Here is a 24079-nt window from a genome sequence, read left to right as displayed (position 1 = left end):
CAAAATCTACTACCCAATCCACTGGATCTTCAATACCTGTGAAAATGAGGCCAATGCTTGGCTTTGCCATCTTGATCAATTTGCAACTGCACTCTTACTTTGACCATTTGTCAATGTTTTGGCAGCTTCAAACTCTGCTTTCAACTTCTACCAAGGAACATCAGCATACTCCTCCGTGGGGGCACCACTGATGGAAAGGAGGAATAGGGAACACACCCAACACACACAATGTTTGCCTCTCTATAGCCTAGGGATTCCGCTGCACTCTATCCACACAGAATCATACACACAAGCACACACTTTTCTCAAACAAACTTGCACGTATACCCATATCAATGCGCACACACTCGCACGGACCACAATCTACCTCACATCCATAAACACATAAATTTCTTGTTTTTCTTGCACACAATCACCTGTGTGTGTGTGTGTGTGCACATCACACCCTCAGGGGGGCACACTTGCCTACACACATCCAAAAACACCGCGCAACAGAGAAAAAGAGAAGACAGGGGAGGGGGAAGAACACCAAAAGCAACAAAACTAGAGATTACTTCTTCTTCAATTGATGGGCTATGGTGGAGCATACAACAAACAATGCTCTCTCCTTCTCTTTTTTTTCTGCTACCCTCTCAAATACAGCAGAGTACTAAAACTTGAATATTTGCTAATCGGTGTAGAATTTGCCTATGTGCATGAGACGCAAAAATGCTCAAAATGCCATTTTCCATGTCTTGAGCGGCTCGTGTTTACAAAAAACCAGTTTTACAAAAAAATTACAGACTAAGATTCTTTCGGCCTCCCTCATGCAGAGGTGTGAAGTCTCTCACACTTTCCTTATTACCACTGACGACATGTCTTCCTCTACCTAAGTTGCCTTGCATGTCATAAGAGCCTTTTCACATGTAAAAACCTTTTCTTCAAGCATCAAATCTCTATGCTTAGGCCTTTATAACCACAAAAAACATAAACTTCTTGTATCTCCCTCCTTGTAATGGGCCTTCGTACTTTCTTTATCAACCATGCCTGCACTTGTAAGCATACACACCACTGTGTGCGCCCTCTGCTAGGGTCGACACACTTTGGCTGCACCAACGTTAGTGTATTTAGATTCCCCCCCCCCCCCCCCCCCCCCCCCCCCCCCCCCCCCCCCCCCCCATGTGCCATTCCTCCTTGTACCTACCAAAGTCCTCAGCATCTACCTTCTCCCCAGTCTATTGAGCTTTGATTATTGCATGGAGAGTAGTGTGGTGGAATACCCAATTCAACACATTGAAATATTCACTATCAACCTCAAAAGCCCCCAACCACCAAATGTTCCTCTCTAACTACACACTAAATGTTTTAGGCTTTTCCCCCCTCTATGGTATAAAGAGCTCTATTCATGAGGGTTATTGATGCTCTCTCAAGCTTTCTACCCTTCACAATTTCACTCTCATCTAATTTGATGACAAAAATGGCTTGCCCATTCATCTCAGTATGTTGTAGATCATAGAATTTTATCATTTCCTTCTCAAATTTCTCAAGTCAAAGAATAGATTGTTGAAAGAGTTAAACTTGAGGTCTTTCTTCTTACCGAGATATATGTCATTGATATGGAAAATCTCTCCAAGAATCTCCATGACCTTGAAATTAATTATGAGCATGAACTGTTGAGCCACTGATGGCTTTGGAAGCAAGGAATCCTTCACTCTTGACTGCTTTAGGTTTCTATTGATGAGCTTGAAAAACTTCTGGTAGCTTGACCTAGTGATTCCAACTATGTTTAAGGTGCCTTGAACTTCATCTTTTTCCAAAGTAGAACTTTGCAAAAATCCATTGATGCATTTTGCCTAGCAACCCTAAATCTTCTTTCATTCCCCAGCAACAACATGTGAAGTCACTTCACAAAATGATTGTGATGCACCTCTCATGTCTCCTTGTGAATAGGTTGGATGAACTAAGGACCTAAGGTAAACACAAAGAAAGAATATAGCACCCAAAGATACCAAATTACAAAACAAATGTCACTTTGATGAAAAAAAGAAGCAATTTTACTGCACTTCTTTGATTCTTCTACTTCAGCCTCTACCTCCTTGCTTGAGACTCTCTATATTCTTCAACTTCCTTTTTCTTTGTCTAAGCCCAAGCTCTATCCTCTAGAGAATCCTTCAATTATAGTAGCAAATGGTTTTCCAGCTTAAGAATGTCCCTCTGTGCTACAAGGTTTTGTGTATAGCCTAGTAACCCTTTCATACCATCTCTTACACATCTCATCAATGAAGAACAATTGAAAAATGGTGGGGTGAATGTGGTGATGGGGTCTATGGGATAGAATCTACCATTTGTCCATAGATCAATGTGATTCTTTTGTTCTAATCTCAATGCTTCTATGGAATAAGGAGGAGTTTCACAAAGCCTATTTCTTCTTTGGAAAGGGGAATATTCATCTTCCAACTCAACATGGAGATGATAGATGTCTCTTTTCGTGGGATTCATGGAGATGATGTGGGGACGATAATGAGTTGGATATGGGGCAAAGAAAGGCACGTAGAGAAAGGGCTGAATGAGCAAAGAGAAATTTGAAATTTAAACCAAAGAAAAAAGCGGTGCATTGGGAGGGAGAAATTTTGGGAAAGGGACACATTCCCAAGAGATTTGAAAATGACACTACATGTGGGGCCCCAAAAAGTGACATCCCATGCACCCAATAAAAATATAAAGTTTTCCCTCCAATTTTGGGTTTTAAAATTCCTTGTTTATTCTTTCAAAAATGAAAAGTATTTTCTCTCTCTATCATTTATTATAGGGAAAATTTGAGACCTCAAACTTCTCCTAATGTTTTTTATGATTATCGAGGGTTGATCTTGATCGCACTTTGTACATAAATTGGGTTTTTGAATAAATTTTGTGTTTAGGTTGGATATTTGTTGCGATTACTCATCTATTTTTGTCTTCTTGTCTCTCCCCCTCTCACTAGCACCTCTCTTAGCTAGAAGTCCGCCCGATGATTTTTCGGTCGACCCTAAAGAACCGCACACTTCAATAACAAAATTGTAAAATTGGTAGTCGGGGCTATGAGCTTCTAGATTTTAATTAAACATTATTTATATGTGATCTCTAGACCCTTTCTAACCCAAATTTGAGAATTTGACATTTTTATAAACTTGGGTAGGATATTAAAGCCAATTTTTGTATAAGATTAATAAGTTTTTGGATAATGACTGGTATGTTCTATCTTTGAGTGTTGTGTACTCTCCCTCTTCCTTCTCGTGCTAGTATCTCCCTCATGGATTGTCTCTTTAAAGTGACATCTTCTTCTCCACATTCATAGGTAAAAGATCTATGCACCATTGTAAGTCTCTCACAATTATTCCCTAAGTTTTTTGCTACTAACCCTCTTCCTAATTGGTTCATAACTCAAGATTTAGGCGTCAAAACTACATTTTAAGTATAGGAGAGATATTAGGGTAGCATTGCTAATCTTTCGAGTGCATTGTGAGCTAAAATAGTTTGGTTAGACTCTATCTACCTGACCTATAAGTTTGGTGACGTTTGGAGCTAGGTAGCTTGGTGAATTGTCAAGATTCACTTGCTGATGTGACGATAGCCTTCTCGTGTCTGACATATAATTGAGTGCTACATTGAAAAGATAGGGATTGAATGTGTTTTCCAAAATGGTACATTGTCAAAGTGTATTAGAAGAATGGAAGGTTGGTCATGTAGGGAAAGAAAGTGGATAGAATATTCTCTTTGGATGTAAATGTGCCTAAGGTGAATGCTACCATGTTTGCACAAGGTGCAAGAATTGTTTCAAGTATTGAGACATGGCACATATGTATTGGTCATGTACATTTATGAAGGCTAGAGATGATGCAAACTTAAGAGATGATTACAAGTTTACCAGCTTTTAAACTTGTCAAAATGTAGAGAATTTGTGGAGCCTGTCAGTTTGGGAAGTAGGAAAACCATTTTTTCCTCATGATGACAAGCATGTAAACAAGAATGTATTGGAATTAGTACGTAGAGATGTATGGGCTCCCAAAAAGATTGTGTATATGGGTGGATGTAGGTACTATGTGAGCTTCATTGATGACCATACAAGGAAGTTATGGGTCTATTCTATGAAGCAAAAAGGAAAAGTGTTTATACCCTCTCATAATTTCAAGTTTTTGGTTGAAAAATAGAGTGGGAAACATGTAGAGTACCTAAGGTTAGATGGGGGTGGAAAATACTTCTAGAATGAGTTCCACAATTTTCTAAAAAAGAAGAAACTTTCATGCAACTATATTTTGCAAAAATGGTGTTGCGGAGTGGGAGAACATGCACATAAATTTTTTTTCTAGAGCTATTATGAATGAGAAGGAGACGCCTCATTGTTATTGGGTTGAGGCTATTGCTACAATTGTTTAAACTATGAACAAGACACCGACTATTGTAGTACATGATATGACACCTAAAGGGAAGTTTAATGGTAAAAATTCTGATGTATCAAATTTCAAAGTGTTTGGTTGTATTGCTTATGTGCATGTGCCAAATGAGTTGAGAAGCAAGGTTGACCCAAAGGCTAATAAATGTGTGTTCAAAGATCCATAAATACAATATTATCCAATTCACCATTCAACAAAGCAACCTTTACATACATTTGTTTTAACACCCATCCTAAAGCTACACCCACTATAATAAAATCCTACCACAAGTAAAGTGAGGGTGAGAAAAATTGTTGTTTTTGATGAAATGGAAAGTTGGCAGGCTGATATAAAGGATGATTTAGGGGTCGATGTAAGAGACAATGTGAGTGCAAAAAATATAGGTGCACAATCACAGGTTTTAAGTGGGCCACAAGGGTCACCTAGTGCAAGTCACGGTGAGAAGCCATGGAGTGGAAAGTTGTATGGAAGAGTGAGCCCTACTAACTATTTAAATGTATCAATGAAGGGGAATGAAAAAGTTGATGATGCTCGTAACCTACCAATTTTGAGTGTTGGTCATGATGATGGTGACAACAATGGTTTTGAGTACAATTTAGATGAGGAGTTTGGAAAGCCCTCTTTTGAAGTCTTCGGGTGTGAGAAGGATGCAAGCAGGGACTAAGACACCTCAAAGTGATCTTGGAACATGAAGATTTGAGATAGTAATAAATTATGTGTAGAGATTGACATATGACAATTATGTGGCTCATCATTGCGCATGTTTGAAAACATTTATAGAGGAGGCAGAAGCCATTTGCTTTGAGGATGCTTCTAAAGATGTAAATTGGAGGCAAGCTATGGTTTAGGAGTTGGTTGCTCTTGATGAAAATGGAACGTGGGAGTTGGTGCCATTACCTAAGGGAAAGAAGGAAATTGGAGGTAAGTGGGTCTACAAGATAACATACAATGTTGATGGCAGTGTGAGCAAGTACAAAGCAATTCTTGTGGCCAACAATTATGCACACAAATATGGGATTTATTATGAGAAGATACTGAGCCAGGTAGCCAAGATGGAATACCACTCGTGTGTTTATTGTAGTGGGTGTAGCTTTAGGATGGGTGTTAACACAGATGGATATAAAGAATTTGTTTCTGAATAGCGACTTGGATGAGATTGTATTTTATGGAGCAACCAGTTGGTTATGTGAATACATGTCTATGTGACCTTGAACATAGGAATTTGAATCAATGTGGATGACTTGATTGTTGATGGTGATAAGATGGTTGAAGTAGAGGGTGTATATGCCCTTCTTATGCAAGAACTTGAGATGAAAGATTTTGGAAATTTGTGCTACGTTCTGGGCACTAAGATTATTTGTACACAAGAGGGTGTATGCTTGTCACAAAGGCAATATACTTTGGACATGTGTTGACAAAGTATGGTATGGCTGATTCTAAGCCTTTAGCAATACCCTTGGTTCAAAATTTGAAGTTGGTGAATGATGTAGGTCAAGCACTTAAGAATGCTACAATGTACAAGAATATTGTGGGTAGTTTGATCTACTTGAATATCTCACATACACACTTGAGTTACACAGTTGGGTTGTTGAGTCAATTTATGCAGTCTCCTAGGAAGCCACACTTCGATGTAGTGAGGTACACACTGTGCTATGTGATTGCTACTTGGTTCACACACTCTTTTATAGGGTTGATGTTGAGTTGCAGCTCTATGGTTACACGGATGTAGATTGGATTGGTAGCACATATGAACATAGGTCTACTAGTGGATTCATGTTTATACTTGGGAGTACTACTATAACCTAGAGGAATAAGAAGAAACGTATGTTTTCTTTGTTCAATACAAAGGTAAAGTACGGGGGTGCTAAAGTGGTGCTACAATGGTGATATGTGAGTTAGTATGGTTGCAATTACTACTTCAAGAATTTGGAGTACATGTACTAAGGGTGGTTGTCATCTATTTTGACAACCTTAGTAGCATACATATAGATCAAAGCCCATTGTTTCATCCGAGGAAAAATCACATTGATGTGCATTACGACTTCATCACAAAGAGGGTCTTGGTAGGAAACATCCATGAGACATCCACCTTGAGTATGTGACGATACATGAGTAGATATCTTCACAAAGGCCCTTGAGTACATGGTGATGGATGAGCTGGTTGCAAATATCTTCATGAAGGACTTTGGAGCATAGAAGTTGTGGTGGTTTTGAGAAATGCTTGGCATAATGGGAGATGGCGTTGAGCTTGAGGGGGAGTGTTGAGAAGTCAAGATCAACATGCATCCCTTGGATGAATATCACAAAAAATTATCATCACTAGTGTGCCTTGGTGGATATAGATCTCTTCTTCAGTGATACTATACCTAGACTACACTGACTTGGTCTAACTACCAAAGTGATGGAACACTTACTTGTTTAGCTCACTCACACGAGAAATTCACACTAAACTATTATACTAGTCTTGGCATAATGTTGTGTTTTCTCTTTTTTTGAATTGTAGACTTCTTAGCTTGAGTTAATGAAGAAGAATAAGAGAAAGGTTTTTCCTCCATCTCTTTGTGTGTGTGTGTGTGTGTGTGTGCGCACCCGCGCGCTTGCAAGATCTCAAGCTCTCACCATATCTCAATGATGATGACCCATGTTGTTATGCTACTTTGTAGGCACATGGTGAAAGATCGATAGTTGGATGAATTTTAGTGTTTTTATTACCTTGTGTTCATACTAGGAATCTGCTATGGCAATAGACTACTGGAATGTGGATTCTCGAGAGTCTTGATGCCTATGATCAAGATGTACGGAAGTGGCCAAAATGTAAGTTTATGGGCTAGAAATGTAGACCTGAAAACAGTCTCGAAGCCTATCTTTACGGCTTGTCAATTGAGGTTTGGTGTGATCAAATTTAGCTCGCCAAGGTCTTACTTGATAACTTCTCACATGGGCTACATGGTGTGCTTTACAATCCTTAGATTGAAAATTTGTTTGGTTCAATTATGCTCATCTCAAGTTTACATTGGATGACTTTTAAGGTTTCTGGGCTCCAATACACTAGGAAAATGCAATCAAGAGTGTGTGAATTGAGGCTTTGCAGTTCCAAATTGGAATTTTGAGTGCGGAGATTGAGCACAAGATTTAGAAGGGCTGAATTGGGTCAAAAATGAGCAACTTATGGCTAGAATGTTTCTCTTTCGGTTGCCTTTATACATGTTTAGCACGCTTTTGGATCTCTAATGGGAGGGTTTGCAACTCAAAGTTGTTGATCAAAATGAAGACAATGGTTTTGGGGGTCTTCAAAGATTTATTGGGCCTTGTTTGGCCTCCAATAGCCTTTAATATGATCTACTTTTTTAGAATGAACAAGATTATCTTTATACTGAGTTAATTGCTATGTTTTGCCACTCATGGCAATGAACTCAGTGCTAACTAAAACATACATACAAGAACTAGGTGATGCAATAATAGAGCGTTCGGAAAAGAAGGAGAATACTTGAATCAAGTCTAGCTAGCAATGCTACCTTGCAATGATGAACTACAATCATTCAAACACATGCATGTGCATGAGAACTTGGGACTCATAGATGAAGGTCTAATCAATTTAGTATACTGGAAAATAAGGCTGTGTGGAGCATTATTTATCAACAAAACGTGGACATTACAAATTGTAAACATGGGTTGAAATAGGGATCGTGGAAATGAGGAGGAAAGAGGCAAGCATTAATGTGAGTGAGCTGTTATTCATCATGCATATTTTGGTTGCCAGGGAGATTCTCCATGTACTCCAAACCTACCTTGATGCATTTGGTTGAAAGCATCTTTCATGTAGACAACTTGCACATGATATTCACAGCAGAGCAGGTATTGCGTCCCACAATTTTCGAACAAAAAAGGGCTTCAAATCCTCAAAGCTTCTCAGCAAAATGCGCACCGTCGGATGCACTTCTTAAAACTGCCTGTAAAATTCCACCTGCACAAAACAATCATGCAATAAAGAGATAATGTGACAACAAATAACCAAAATGTTTGGTAGCATCACGTACAAGTTATAATACCCACTCTCGTGTTTGTGAAAGCACATAAGAGGAACATTTACCACTAAGAAGTTGTTTTGCATGCTTGAAAGGGGATTTAAACTTCTTGAAACCACCTGAAGCACTCTAAACCACCTAAAGGTGATTGAACAATTTCATCAAACCATTTTCAAGTGGTTTGTTTACCACTTTCAATCACCTTAAGGTGGTTTGAAATCTTTCAGTGCTTACATAGGTTCTCACTCAAGCTCATTAAACCACCTATAGGTGATTGAAAGTGGTTATTTAACCACTTTGAAGTGGTTTGTTTACCACTTTCAATCACCTTCAGTAGGATAACACCCAAATCTCGAGTTTTTAAAAGCATTCAAGAGGAACATTAACCACTTAGAAGTGGTTTTGCATGTTTGAAAGTGGCTTTGAACTACTTGAAACCACTTGAAGCATTTAAAACCACCTAATGGTGATTGAAATAGTTTATCAAACCACTTTCAAGTGATTTGATGACTACTTTCAATCACCTTCAGGTGGTTTGAAATCTTCCAAGTGCTTACATAGGTTTTCACTTGAGCACTTGGCAGATTTCAAACCACTTAAAGCACCTAAAACCACCTGAATGTGATCGAAAAGGGTTATCAAACCACTTTCAATCATCTTCAAGTGGTTTGAAATCTTCAAGGTTCTCACCCAAGCACTTAGAAGATTTCAAACCACCTAAAGCACTTAAAACCACCTTAAAAGATTTAAAGTGGTCATTAAGTGGTTTGTTTTTTACTTTCTATCACCTTCAGGTGGTTTGAAAACTTCCAAGCGCTTACATAGGTGCTCACCTAAGCACTTGGAGGATTGAAAGTGGCTTTTAAAATACTTTAAAGTGGTGACAAACTATTTCAGCACTTTGCAAAGTACAAGCTTCCACACTTAGGTGGTCAAAAGCAATATTTTATGTACTTTAAATCACTATCAATATTTTAACTACTTTGCAAAGTACTTGAAGGGGTATTCAACCACTTTTTGATTGTTTCCTTTGTTCTCAGAGTTTTTTTACAGTTTGACAATGGTTTTGATAGCTTGAAAGTGGTGAACAATGGTCACTGTACTACTTGACAATGGTTTTCTACAGTTTGATTGTGGTTGTGACAGCTTGACAGTGGTGAACATTGGTCAATATACTACTTGGAAGTGGTTGATAATACCTAAGGTTGATCCAACAAATGAAATGGATGCATAAGAACAACCTTTCTGCCGATACGCCTTTGGTATATGTCCTTCTTGTTCGGAGAGACTCGGGTCTCTACTGTCCAAAAATCAAACACAACCTCCTTAATGTCCTCTGTGATGTTTGTAGAGCGATGAGGGGGGCGGTTGACAAAATAAGTCTAGAAAAGGACTATTCTCATGCTCTAAATGGAGTCGTGCATTCGCAAAACCGATGTTTGTTTTGTGTATGCCCATCGACTTTGCAAGTGCTCTATGCGTAAAGGGACATGCATCTACTTCGTCCCTCAAATTAATGCATACCATCACTGTTTCCCTCTTGAAAAGAATTTTCGTGGCTGAGTGCAGGACCTTGACTTCTAACAAGGTATTGCAAATGTTGGAAAAAACTGCTCTCTGTATAGAATGTGCCGAGTTCTGCAGGTTGCAAAATACTGGTTGCTACAGTAATTGCTCAAAAATCTCTCCTTGGAGTTTGGTTGTCAATCCTTGCGTCTGCTCTTTCCAGCACCTTGACATGGCATGAAGAATCTTCCTTTTCTTCTTCTCATCGAGCTAGACATCCTTCTGCTTGTCAGCACAGAAAGTCTACTTCCTTTGCCTCTCTCTTTGTTCCCTTTTCGTTGCCGCCCAGTAACCGCGTAAGTAGCCTGTGAACTGCTCGAGAAACTTTTCTCACTGTGTACTGGTGGGTATGGAGCCAGATCAAGAAAACCTGAAGAAAAAGTGCTTAATGCATGAACATACACCATGAAGAGCCCGGGCATCAACAAGACCAAACATGTCACAAACACTCACACACACCTTACTGGCGAGAAGGCTCCATCCACACACACACACACACACACACACACACACACACACACACACACACACACACACACACACACACACACACACACACACACACACACACACACACACACACACACACACACACACACACACACACACACACACACACACACACACACACACACACACACACACACACACACACACACACACACACAGAGAGAGAGAGAGAGAGAGAGAGTGAGAGAGAGAGAGAGAGAGAGAGAGAGAGAGAGAGATGGAGAACTAAGCACACACAAAAGAGAACTGCGTACAGAGGAAAGAAAGGGAATGTGATGTAGAAACACTCCAAAGAGAAGAAGAGAAAGGCGCTCTGCTCTATGCAAAAACCGTGCAGAGAGAATACCCTAAACCTATATACTTTGTGCCCATGCAAAGAAGGAGACACAAGGGGTGCTCGTATGCCCAACACGTCCAAGAACTACAGGATGCGATAAAAAATGCATACCCCTCTTTTAAAAAAAAATCCCCCCATCTTCATTACTCATCATTGACTTTACTCCCCCAAAAATCAAATGTAGACTCAAAAGTTTCCCAAAACTACTTTAAAAAGGAGTGTCCAAGACATCCCTTTTTGGAGCACCTATACATGCTTTCACGCTAGAGTACATGGGCGATATAGTGGGGACATGTGAGGTAGCATGATTGCAATTACTACTTCAAGAATTTGCAGTACAGGTACTAAGGGTGGTTGTCATCTATTGTGACAATCTTAGTAGCATACAAATAGATCAAAGACTAGTGTTTCATGCGAGGAAAAAGCACATTGAGGTGCATTAAAACTTCATCAAAGAGAGGGTCTTGGTAGGGGAAATCCACAAGACATCCACCTTGAGTATGTGACAATACATGAGTAGATATCTTCTCAAAGTCCCTTGAGTACGTGGTGATGGATGAGCAGGTTGCAAATATCTTCACGAAGGACTTTGGAGCATAGAAGTTGTGGTGGTTTTGAGTGATGCTTGGATTATTGGGAGATGGCGTTGAGCTTGAGGGGGAGTGTTGAGATGTCAAGCTCAACATGCATCTCTTGGATGACTATCATAGAACATTATCATCACTAGTGTGCCTTGGTGGATACACAAAAATTCACACTAAACTGTTATACTAGTCTTCCATAATGTTGTGTTTTCTCTTTTTATGAATTGTAGACTTCTTAGCTTGAGTTAATGAAGAACAAGAAGAAGGTTTTGCCTCCCATCTCTTTGTGTGTGTGTGTGTGTGCGCGCGCTTGCAAGAGATCAAGCTCTCACCTTCTCTATCTTTTAACAAATTGCACTTAGCTATAATCAAAACCTTAAGGTGCTAGGGACCTCCGCTCTAGCCAATTTATGCAAGCCTTGTCACAAGTTGAGCTTGCCCCAACAAAGGCTAAGGTACATGTGGCCGTTAACTTGATGGTAACCATCAAATGATGCTTTAATAATGGTTACCCCCCCAGACTCTACAATGATTGGAATCACCCACTAGTACTATGCAATAAATGAGCCATATCTCAATGACGATGACCCACGTTGTTGTGTTGCTTTGTAGGCACATGGTGAAAGATGGGTAGTTGGATGCATTTTAGTGTTTTTATTAACCTTGCATTCATGCTAGAAATCTACTATGGCAATAGACTGGTGGAATGTGGATTCTAGAGAGTCTTGATGCCTATGATCAAGATGTATGGAAGTTGCCAAAGTTTATGGGCTAGAAATGTAGAGCTGAACACCCTCTCCAAGCCTATCTTTATGGCTTGTCAATTGAGATTTGGACGAGAAGGTTATGACCAATTTTAAAAAAATCGAGGGTTGGTTCTAGTGTTTTTAGACTAGCTTTGGTATGCATTTTGGCTGATCAAATTTAGCTCCCCAATGTCTCACTTGATAACTTCTGACATGGGCTACATGGTGTGCTTTACAAGGCTTAGATTGAAATTTTGTTTGGTTCAGTTATGCTCAGCCCAAGTTTACATTGAATGACTTTTAAGGTTTTTGGGCTCCGTTACATTGAGAAAATGCAATCAAGAGTGTGTGAATTGAGGCTTTGCAGTTCCAAATTGGAGTTTTGAGTGCAGATATTGAGCACAAGCTTTAGAAGGGCTTTAGAGGCTAGGGGTTGAATTGGGTCAACACTGAGCAACTTATGGCTAGAATGTTTCTCTTTGGATTGCCTTTGTACATGTTTTACAAGCTTTTGAATCTCTAATGGGAGGGTTCACAACTCAAATTTGTTGATCAGAATGAAGACAATGGTTTTGGGGGTCTACAAAGATTTTATTGGGCCTTGTTTGGCCTCCAAGAGCATAATAGGATCTACTTTTTTTAGAATGAACAAGATTATCTTAGTGCGTTAATTGCTATGTTTTGCCGCTCATGGCAATGACCTGCTAACTAAAACATACATACAAGAACTAGGTGATGCAATAATAGAGTGTTCGAAAAAGAAGGAGAATACTTGAAACAAGTCTAGCTGGCAATGCTACCTTGCAATGATGAACTACAATCATTCAAACACATGCACGTGCATGAGAACTTGGGACTCATAGACGAAGGTCTAATCAATTCAGTATACTGGAAAAATAAGACTGTGGAGCATTATTTATCAACAAAAGATGGACATTAAAAATTGTAAACATGGGTTGAAATAGGGATCGTGGAAATGAGGAGGAAAGAGGCAAGTATAATGTGAGTGAGCTCTTATTCATCATGCATATTTTGGATGCCAGGGAGGGGACCTCCGAGGGCATATTGCCAAACAACAAAGCTGGTCCAATTGTAAGGATAAGTGGCGATGGATGGTTGTTCCTCAAATTATTGATTAATCAACATTAATGCAAGGAATTATGATTGCTGTTTACGAGTCATTTTGGAAAACTGTCTGCAAACAACAAGAAAACACACACACCTCAATACTACCTGTTATCCAGAGAGGATAGGTAGACTAAAACATACATACAAGAACTAGGTGATGCAATAATAGTGTTATAAAATTGATATTTTATTATTTATTACAACTGATAGGTGGAAAAGACTAGATCAAGCTAGGCCTATGTGAATGGAAATATATATATTGTACATTTTATTATTCAAGTGCTCTTTTATGAGCTTTGGCCATTTATGACCGGTCGGCCAGTTTGTAACCAATTTGACCATTCAAGAAATCTATAAAACAAATACGTGCAAGAGGGAAATGGTCACTCTTGCACGGGGGGAGATTGCACCCAGTGCTTGTGTCTTCTTCTCTTCTCTCCTCCCTCCTCTCTCACCGTGCTCACGTAGCACTCCACTCTAGGAGGTGTGCATGCATGTGTTCTTTCGCTCTCCCCCACTCTCTATCTCTCTCTGTTCGTATTGTGTTCGATTATGGATTTGTGCGAGTCGACATGTACGTAGATTTATTCATTTAGGTCTTGCTATACACTATTTTGAGTATTTTGCAGGGCTCTCTACGCTCCCGCCTGAAGCAGTGGTATCAGAGCGTAGATCATCGCTCAAGGTGTACACGGATCATGGCAACAAGGATCTCTATGCACAATTAACGTGAAGATAAGTTTTCTATTTTATGATTATCTCTAATTATATTTCACGACTCTTCTCTGCTCTGGGATAGGAAGAGGTCTTTTTTTTCTGTTATTGAAATCCTTCATGCAAGTATCGAGTAGTTCTTGTATAGAGGTTGAACAGAGCCTATGTGTACGATTTGATTAGTCGACATAGGCTATTGTTAGAGTAGAAGATATGGTACTTAGATAGGAGCATATATGTGTAAGAATCATATAATTTCCAATGTTGTACTAATAATCCCTAGAGATCTGTAAAAAAATAAAAATAAAAATAAATAAATAGATTGAGTTTGAAGGAGTAGAAGACGGGAACAGAGAAGAAGAGCCGTTATCAATGAATTTTAGTGCTCTAGGTACCATCTCAGGAGTTGGAGAAGGCGAGACATCCGAGCAATTTTTCTCATTAGTATCACGGGAAACATCCCCTAAAGAAAAATATTAATAATGGATTTTTTATTTTCAAACAATAAAGCATGCAGGATATGCAATAGCCGCGGGTTCAGAGCATAAGCGCAGGAAAAGCCTATTTTTTTTGTTGTTGTCGCCTCCTCTCCCTCTCTATCTCTGTGTGGCGCCAGCCTTTCCATGTTGATCCAGGACACCACCTCACCCCCTTCTACCTGCACAAGGCTCGCAGCAACCTTGAGCCGATCCTACGCGATCAGGCAATCTGACTTCGTTGGCTTTCCCCCTGCAGGTCCGCTCATCGTCCTGCAACGCCTGCCCCCCTATTTGCTTCATGAACCACTCTTTTTTTAAAAATATAGCTTAACTACTTTCCCCCACTCCCAGTCCAGTTCGCCCTCACCCTCACCTTTATCTGTGGCGGCTGTGACTACACAAAAAATAGACGCCGCTGAACCACTCTTTCTCTCTCTCTCTCTCTGTCTCTCTCTATCTCTCTCTCTTTCTCTCTCTCTCCCCTTGGCTAGTTGCCATGCAGCATGCGACTATGGTGCATTAACAAGCAGCAACCCTCCCTCTTTCTCATAACCTCATAGCCACACAGTACATGCGCAGTCGAGTTCTCTCTCTCTCACTCTCTCCCTACCATCCATTACATACCGCACCATGTAGCCCGCTAGTTGTCCCTATGTCTCTGTTGATGCTCACTCAGACCAACCTCAACCACTCTCGCTCTCTCACGAGAACCAAACAGGAGTCTGGAGCCTTAAACCACTCGGCCATCGTGACTCCTCCAACTCCATGCAAATGCTCTGTTTCTCTCTCTCCATGCAGTCGCCAGCAACATTCACTCGCTCTCGTTGTCCACTGGCGGCTGCAGTACACATTAATCAACCCCTCCCTCCGGCTCACACAAGCCATGCAAAGACATGGGAGATACTCTCCTCCCCCCTCGTTTACTTTTGGCGCCAACATCTCTCTCTAACTCTCCCTCTCTCTCTGTTCCCTGCATGGTATCACCCACCCAGCAACCAGTGGCGCCTTAGACCAACTTGGGTAATTGATGCATGCCCACCTCTGGTTCTGTCCATCGGCTGCATGCACTCCATGGCCATCACCTCGACGTCAACACTCTTGTAGGTGTGCTGCAGTAGGTCACGAGTCATTCAGCAGGCCCATGTTGCAGCAGGCTGCTACAAACTTGTGCTACCAACATATTCCAATCAAGATGCGCTTGCTGGATTTTATTGACCTGCATTAGCTAGAAAGTGCGCAACTATGACAAGCTTGTGGTTGTTCGGAAGGTGCAACTGGCCGCCTTGTGTGAGGCGCTATTGGTAACTTGTGAGGCATGCCAAGATAGTTGCAAAGAAGCGTAAACTCTGAGGGCAAGAAGTACTGTTGGAGGGCCTCAAGAATATTAGCAAGCCAATGCAAACCTCTACCATGATGCAGACATCATGGGAAAGGGCCTGCATGGCCTAGACTAAAGGGTGTAAAAGAGCAAAAGAGGAAACGTGGCCCAAGACAGGTCGGAATAATCTACCATCTGTGTGAAGAAATGAGATGCCGGAGAGACAAAAAAGCCCATGCTCGGGGACATGAATATTGTGGGACTCAGTTGGGGTGTTGTTTTGCATTGCCACAATAACATCTCTCTCTCCCTCCCGACTCTCTGTGAGGCCAACTGGCTGCCAAGACCAGGCTCAAATAGTTGCATCAACACTCTCTGTCTCTCTCTCGTGCTGAGACACACCCCCACGTCTGGTGTATGCCACCCCCACAACTGTGCCCTCCCCTCCCTTGACCTTACAGAGGCGGACATTAACGACGCTCATCAACGCGATTGCTGCGATATTTTCTCAGACAACAGACTTGAAGAGGATGAAGCTGATTTCAATAAACGATCTTAGGGTTATTATTTTTATAAGTTTTAGTCTTATTCTTAAGTACTTCACTTTACTTCATTTGATTTTGTACCCAAACATTGCATTAGATCCACAAGGATTAAGGATTGTCTCAATTTGATCTCATTACTCATGGGTGATTTTGGCTTTTTGTAGCCGTTTAATATATACCATTTCATTTTATTTCATTTAGTTTCTCTCTCTCAACCCACCTCCCCCTCCCTGATCTCATTCGACAAGCAAAATCTCTTGTAGATCGCTCCCATAAGATAGGAAAGTATGTTTCAATTGGTATCGCTTTGCAGATTACAATGAGACTTATATTTACTTATTCATCTATTTTTAATCATGCACTTTCATGTCTCGTCTGGAGGGATACCAGACTTGTCTCGGCTATCCATGGTAAGGAAATTGAAGTCAATACGAGAGCTACTTGTAGTGAATCCTCATCACGCCGTTTCCCTTCTTTCCAACTCGCCCAAATCATGAGAACCATGCAATGTTACCCTCCCACCACTAGTGACATCTGATATGTTCTTCAGGTTTTTTTTTCACATGCGTGGGATATTTAATTTGCCAAGTAAGTTGCAAGCCGCCATGGACAAAGAGGATAATTTAAATTGCCCCCGAAGATAGTATAGACAAGTTCGAAGGCCAAGGCCTCAATTTTGAGCACCTAGAATTGGCACTGCCTTCAATCGTTTGTCTCGATCGACGCCAAGACTAGGGAGATTGAAGATTCTGACCATCTTTAGAATGATGCAATAGAAAAGATAAGACACACACCTAACAAAAATGCAATCTTATTAGTCTAGACGTTCTTGTGGTTTACTTTTGGCTTGAATACACTCTCTCTGTACTATTCAAGTTTTTTTTTTGAAGGACCTAGTGAAAGTAGTCACAGATGAACCCAATTTACCAGCCCTTGGTATGTTCTCATTGTTTGTGCCAGGAGTCTATGATACAGCACAACATATGTGTTTGACCTTCAACCAAAAAGTTGGAATGACATTACGATCAAATATGACCATAGTAGTCTTTAATAAAGCTTTTAAACATTAAGTTATTCTATTTGATGGGCACACATATTGGTTTTTTATTAAATTTTGTTACAAATGATAGTCAAAAACTTCTTAACACTGTTATATTTTTAACTTTATATGGTTTTCTTTGATAGAGCTCATGAAGCTCAACACAATTGTCATTAGTCACTTCAAGATTCGAAAGCTACAAGTAGTGACACTACTAGCCTTTTCAATCTCAATCCTTGCCCAGTACCATAGACCACCCTCTCAAGCAAGATAAGTTCTTTCCAACTTTTATATGTCAAGTTCGTATTTGTATAGAAAGAACCAAGACTCATGGACTTAGAAGGTACTATCTAACCTAACCTCTTAATAAGCACTTCATTTGTTAAGTATGCTAACTCTCTTGTCTACAACTGCCTAAGCACAAGTTGCTCTGCAATAACTCGCACTTCGTTCTTGTATTTTTTGGTTAGTGACACTAGTTGACCTATGCTATTTAATTAGAACTACAAAAATTTTCTTTCCGTTCAGTTGTCTCACAATTGTCTTAATTGTATACTAATCCCTTCTATAGTTGTCATTGCAAGTTCATGACCAATTATTAACCTCACGCTAACACATTTTGAATCTTTTAGCTATACTTTGGTGTAAGTTTGCTAGCTGCAGCACTTGTACCTCTCTCCATGCACCAACAATGGTATATATGGTTTTTCAAATACAGTATATCCTCCTGGGATTTTCATTGAGATGATTTAGCTATGCAGCTACTCATGTGAGCTAAGGTACTCTGGGATAGTAAACAACAGTTTGTAAGTACCCCCCTACTCAAACACGCTCCACATTGCTGTTACACCTGTGATAAATGTTATATTTTTATGCCTTGCCTAGTCCATTGGTCACATGCACACATATCCGCCAATTTAGGCAGTGTGTAAATGCTCGTCTTGGTGTAGATTCGCCGATTTAGGCAACACCAATTATCTGTGCCGATCCGTCGATTTAGGCAGCACATTAACAAATTGCAGATCTATTCACAATGGTAAATGCAGATCCGCCGATATAGGCAGCATTAGTGCAGATTCGCCGATCTAGGCAACACGTCTTCTTGGTGTAGATTTGCCGGTTGAGGCAACACTAATCACAAAATCATGCTGCAGTGGCTGGCCACCACTGCAACTCATATGATTTTGTTACCTGGGTACATAATGAAAGTGATTTGGATTTGGACTTATACTGTGGAATTGAAATTGAATTGGGATTTGGTATCTGGTGATTATTACGGCAGTGTTTATGTGATGAGACTTGACATTATGAGATTGATGATGAGTGTGACCAATGATATCCTGATTCATCAGGGTATGGCATATACTGCTTATTCTAGTGGTATGGGACACTAAAATAGGTAGTATGTGGATGACGACAGGCATAAGCAATATTGTCTAATTTTATGTATTTTTCTTTTACTATTTGATACAGATTTCTAATCATTATTTTTGACAAGTATTGTTTGTAGATTTTTTTTCTTCGCAACTGAGGACAATTGCTTTTCAATGGAGAGGTATGTTATAAAATTGATATTTTATTATTTATTGCAACTGACAGGTGGAAAAGACTAGACCAAGCTAGGCCTATGCGAATGGAAATATATATATTGTACAGTTTATTATTCAAGTTTTCTTTTATGAGCTTTGGCCATTTATGACCGGTCGGCCAGTTTGTAACCAATTTGATCGTTCAAGAAATCTATAAAACAAATACGTGCAAGAGGGAAATGGTCACTCTTGCACGGGGGGAGATTTCACCCAGTGCTTGTGTCTTCTTCTCTTCTCTCCTCCCTCCTCTCTCACCGTGCTTGCGTAGCACTCCACTCTAGGAGGTGTGCCTGCACGTGTTCTTTTGCTCTCCCCCACTCTCTGTCTCTCTCTGTTCGTATTGTGCTCGATTATGGATTTGTGCGAGTTGACAGGTACGTAGATTTATTCGTTTATGTCTTGCTATGCGCTATTTTGAGTATTTTGCAGGGCTCTCTACACTCCCGCCTGTAGCAAATAGAGCGTTCCGAAAAGAAGGAGAATACTTGAATCAAGTCTAGCTAGCAATGCTACCTTGCAATGATGAACTACAATCATTCAAACACATGCATGTGCATGAGAACTTGGGACTCATAGACAAAGGTCTAATCAATTCAGTGTATTGGAATAATAAGACTGTGGAGCATTATTTATCAACAAAAGGTGGACATTACAAATTGTAAACATGGGTTGAAATAGGGATCGTGGAAATGAGGAGGAAAGAGGGAAGCATTAATGTGAGTGAGCTCTTATTCATCATGCATATTTTGGTTGCCAGGGAGGGGACCTCCGAGGGCATATTGCCAAACAACGAAGCTGGTCCAATTGTAAGGATAAGTGGTGATGGAGGGACATCCTATACATGAAATCCAAAGCCAAGTTGTTTTACTAAAGTCACCATGCTTGCCCACACATGAATTGTACCAATCTGCACTTGTATGGATGAATGGCATTGATCCAGTGGTTGCATTGTAAGCATTTAAAAAACCTTCAATCCACATGCCCATTGAGTGCTGATGATGCCCATAACAACTATCCTCAAGTGAGCACAAGGTTCCCTCTGGCAACCATAACAATAAATACTCAGTATTAACATTCATGGACCTCATGTCAGAAATTAAGCAAAAGTAGTGCATTGATTTGATACTCAAGAGAGAACCGGGTGAAAAGCAAGCTCGGAGAGCTAAGAAGAAAGAAATACCTGTACATGCAGGGTTGGATTCGAGCCAAAGGGTACCCGTGAGGCTGAGCTCGTCGCTGGAGTTGAGGGCTCCGCCGTTGTCAAGGAAGAAGGCAGCTTGAGTGGCGCCATCCGACAAATGGGGGCGGGCGACGTGGTAGGCACCGCGCAGTATGCCCACGTGGCGGGTGTCGTTGAATTGTGAGGCAAAATAAGGGTTGGTGAGGTTGATGCCGTCCGTGGCCTTCACAATGGCGAACTCGCAGCCTGCCGCATGCGCAGCCTCCCAGATGGATAGATTCAGCGGCCCCTGCACCTCGCTCACGTCCGCACCGAACACTGGCGGGTGCGGGTCGACCGGAGCCGGCGCCGGCGCTGGAGCCTCCGTCGCTCCTGCCAGGCCGGAGCTAGCAGCAGCCAGAACCACCATCATGATCACTAATTGGGATGAAGCCATCCCTGCAACCAATGAATAGCTTATTGCGGAAGGCAATGACCCCTACCAATGAATACCTTATTGTGGAAGACAATGACCCCTAGACACAGATCAGGGGACCTTATATTGACTCTCCTGCAGAGCCCGAGTTCTCGGGAGTGAGCTCGACTCATGCAAGGAACGTGTGCACACGCTTCACCTTTGACTGCATGCTCTCTGCACAAGCTTGGCCCTACCCTTGCAAAGTACATTACAAGTACGGTCGATACAAACCTACAAACTTTGGAATTCACATTTTTGAAGGTGAGAAAACATAGAAATTTAGTGTAAAATCCTTCGAATATAGCCAATTATTTACCTATAAAATTTTCGATGTGTAGGTTTCTCAAGCTTTTCGATAAAAGTCTTTTTTGATCAGCAATTTAAAGCTATACAAACTACTATGCATCGTGCTTCGATTTGATGAGTTAGAATGATGGGTTAGAAGATATTAGTGTCCTAAAATCCTTAATTTTATACATCTATAAAACCTTGGTTTTTCCATTCGGAAGTTTACTTTTAAAGTAACAAACAAGCAATCACAATTCTGTCTTTCTTATCTCACACTCTCTTAACCTCTCTCTCCTTTGCACACACTAGGCCAACACAAGAGGTACTCAAGAGATACTTAGAAGGATGAGCTAACTAGGTGTTTGCATGTTTATATTGCTATCTTTAATCAAGTACTTCCTCTCTATCTTTATTAAGAATTCTCTTAATGAATTGCTCACTATTGTCATTTTAATTCCGCTACAATCAATGCTATTAGCCTACTTTTTTTACATTGGTATCAGAGCTATTGGTTTCTCTTTTCTTGTTTAAGAGGAGAGGTCCTAGCAACTTTTTATGAGAGGTTTTTAAGCTACCAAAGAATAAGTTAGCGTACACCAAAATTTTACTAGCATGATTGACAATAATAAAGAGAGTAGAATGAATATTGATGACTTTGATTTTTCACATGAAAGTGATACTAATGATGCCCCTATTCTTGTGACTTATCTTGTCACCAGGCTACAACAAGCCATGTGCAATCCCGCTCTACAAGGTGAAGTTGTCCAACAACTTCGCACCCATGGGATTCTTTAAACTCAACCAGAAGAGAAAGTACTTAGGAAGCCTCTCGGTGAGACTTCCAAAAGAAGACTTTCTCCGGTGAGAGAAGAGGAGGAACCCTACAAAAGATAAAGACGAGAGTCTCCAAACCCTTCAAAAGATGTGGCTCCACGACCATGGAGGATACGAAGATCTCCAACTTCTTCTAGGAGGAAAAGATCACCGCATAGTCCCTGTCCTCAAAATCCCAAGAAGAAAGAGAGCTATTAAGGGAAGAAAAAGGAGAGATAGAGTCACCCTCTTCTCCAGCTTCATCACCTTCTTCCTTGGAGAGAAAAAGGTCACCCACTTCTTTATCCTCAGCACCTTCATCTTCCTCCGATGAAAGTAGTGGCTTATAATCCCCTAAAACGCATAGAAGGAGAGGGCATCAAAAGTCTTATGCTACTTGGAAAAGGTCGAGCAAGCTCAAGAAGAGGGTGAGAGCAAGTTGAGTAGAGTTAGCCATATATAGCTCCAGCACTCCCATTCAAACAAAGGTCTCTAGCTTTGGATAAAAAAACCCTTGGGGAGTTCAAGGGAAAAATCCAAGCCCCTATACAATGTGAAAATATGAACCATTGATGATGCATGATGTGAAAGTGAATTGTGTATTTATGTACAAATATACAAGTGACTCAAAGATCACAGTGTGCAAGTGTGGATTGTGCATAGTGCATGATACCTATAGGATTACAATGTCATATATACAAGGCTATCACAATAGTAGAGAAGCTAATTTAAAAAGAGTGAGGCCAAAGCAACTCCAAGCTACGAGCTCAAGAGGATGAAATGTGACTCGTTGAGGCCTTTGGTGAGAATTTCTGCAATGATCTGATCACTTGGACATTGTTTAAAATGGTACCTTTGCGTACTTCATGCGTAACATAATGATAATGGACAACAATGTGCTTTGACTTATTATGTTGAACATAGTTTTTTGCAAGATTAATAGCACTCTGGTTGTCACACCGCAAGGGTGTGCTAGAAAGACGAGAGTATCAATGAGCATTTATCGAAGCCAGATTAGCTCACGAGCTGCAAGTGATGCCGCAACATATTCTAACTCAGTCGTAGAAACTGCAACACATCGTTGTTTCTTGCTAGTCCAAGAAACAAGACAACCATTTATAAAGAAGAAATTTCCACTAGTATATCGCATAGATAAATGTGAGTTTGTCCAGTCTACATCTGTGTAATCCAAAAGAGAAAGAGATTGCATAGAATTTGATGTCAATTGTTGTCGATATATCAAACCAAAATTTGTACTGCATTTTAAGTATTTCAATACACGCTTTGATGTAGACCAATGCTTAAGAGAAGGACGTGCAAGATGTTGTCCAAGGTAATTAGCAACATACAAAATATCAGGGCGAGTGTTTATGCCAACAAACTGATGAAATCCAATCAAGTTAGCATAAGGTTGATTTGTGACAAGTTGACTACCACTGTCAAAGTAATAAATACTTCTTGTGCGGTTCTTTTGAATCTGAATTCCAAGACATGAGTGAATCTCTCCCAGATCCACCATATCAAATGTAGAAGATAATAACTTTTTCACTTGTTGCTGAATTATAAATCCCAAGTCATTGGAAACAAGGATGGTATTATCCACATAAAGAGCAAGAATCACGAAACTGCTACCTTGTCACTTTATGTATAAGTTGGGATCTACAGAGCAAGAGATGAGTCCTTTAGAGGTGAGAAAAAGATCAAATTTTGTATACCACGCTCGCGAATAGTGCCTTATGGAGTTGAGCAACAAGATCTTATTTACGTGGAATAACAAACCCTTTTGGATATTCCATATAAATGTCCTCTTTCTTCCAAGTCTCCATTAAGAAAAGAAATTCACACATCCATTTGATGATCTTCTAAATCAAATTGAACAGAAAATGCCAATAAAACTCGAACACTTGTAATGCGAACAACTAGGTCTCTTGATAATCAGCACCAGCTACTTGGGAGTAACCTTTTGCAACTAAACATGTCTTGAACTTGTCAAAAGATCCATCTGCTTTACCTTTGTCTTATACACCCACTTACATTTAATAGTTGTTCGACTAGGAGGTAGTTTAGTTAGTATCCATGTGCCTTTAGAGATAAGAGAATCATACTCTGCTTCCATAGTCTCTTGCCATTGATCCTCTTGTGGTGAAGATATAGCTTCATTATAAGTAACAAGATCTTCAAAAGTAGTGAAAACATTATCAACAATATCATCATCATAAACATGACATGAGCCATGTTCAAATTCAATTGGCAAATCAAAAAAAATATCAATATCATCATTGGCAACATTCGGAATGGATGGGTGTGAAGAAAAAGCTGCTCTATAGGAAGAGTTTTATCATCTAAAATAAA

General features: G+C 40.2%; 1 protein-coding gene across 1 annotated transcript; it reads right to left on the bottom strand.

Moving 5' to 3' along the window:
* Positions 1 to 19582: 19582 nt before the first annotated feature.
* On the bottom strand, positions 19583 to 20665 carry LOC147421340 (N,O-diacetylmuramidase-like). The gene is made up of 2 exons (XM_086504919.1): positions 20170 to 20665; positions 19583 to 20028 (listed from the first exon to the last, which is right to left on the bottom strand). The coding sequence occupies exons 1-2, from the start codon at positions 20603 to 20605 to the stop codon at positions 19718 to 19720; spliced, it is 747 nt and encodes a 248-aa protein (XP_086361045.1). The 5' UTR covers positions 20606 to 20665; the 3' UTR covers positions 19583 to 19717.
* Positions 20666 to 24079: the final 3414 nt, after the last annotated feature.

This window comes from Adiantum capillus-veneris, chromosome 28, assembly GCF_014529385.1.
Source record: "Adiantum capillus-veneris isolate H3 chromosome 28, ASM1452938v2, whole genome shotgun sequence".
NCBI classification, from domain to species: domain Eukaryota; kingdom Viridiplantae; phylum Streptophyta; class Polypodiopsida; order Polypodiales; family Pteridaceae; genus Adiantum; species Adiantum capillus-veneris.
The sequence above is the reverse complement of the archived record's forward strand: the minus strand, read 5'-3'. Positions and strand labels throughout refer to the sequence as shown.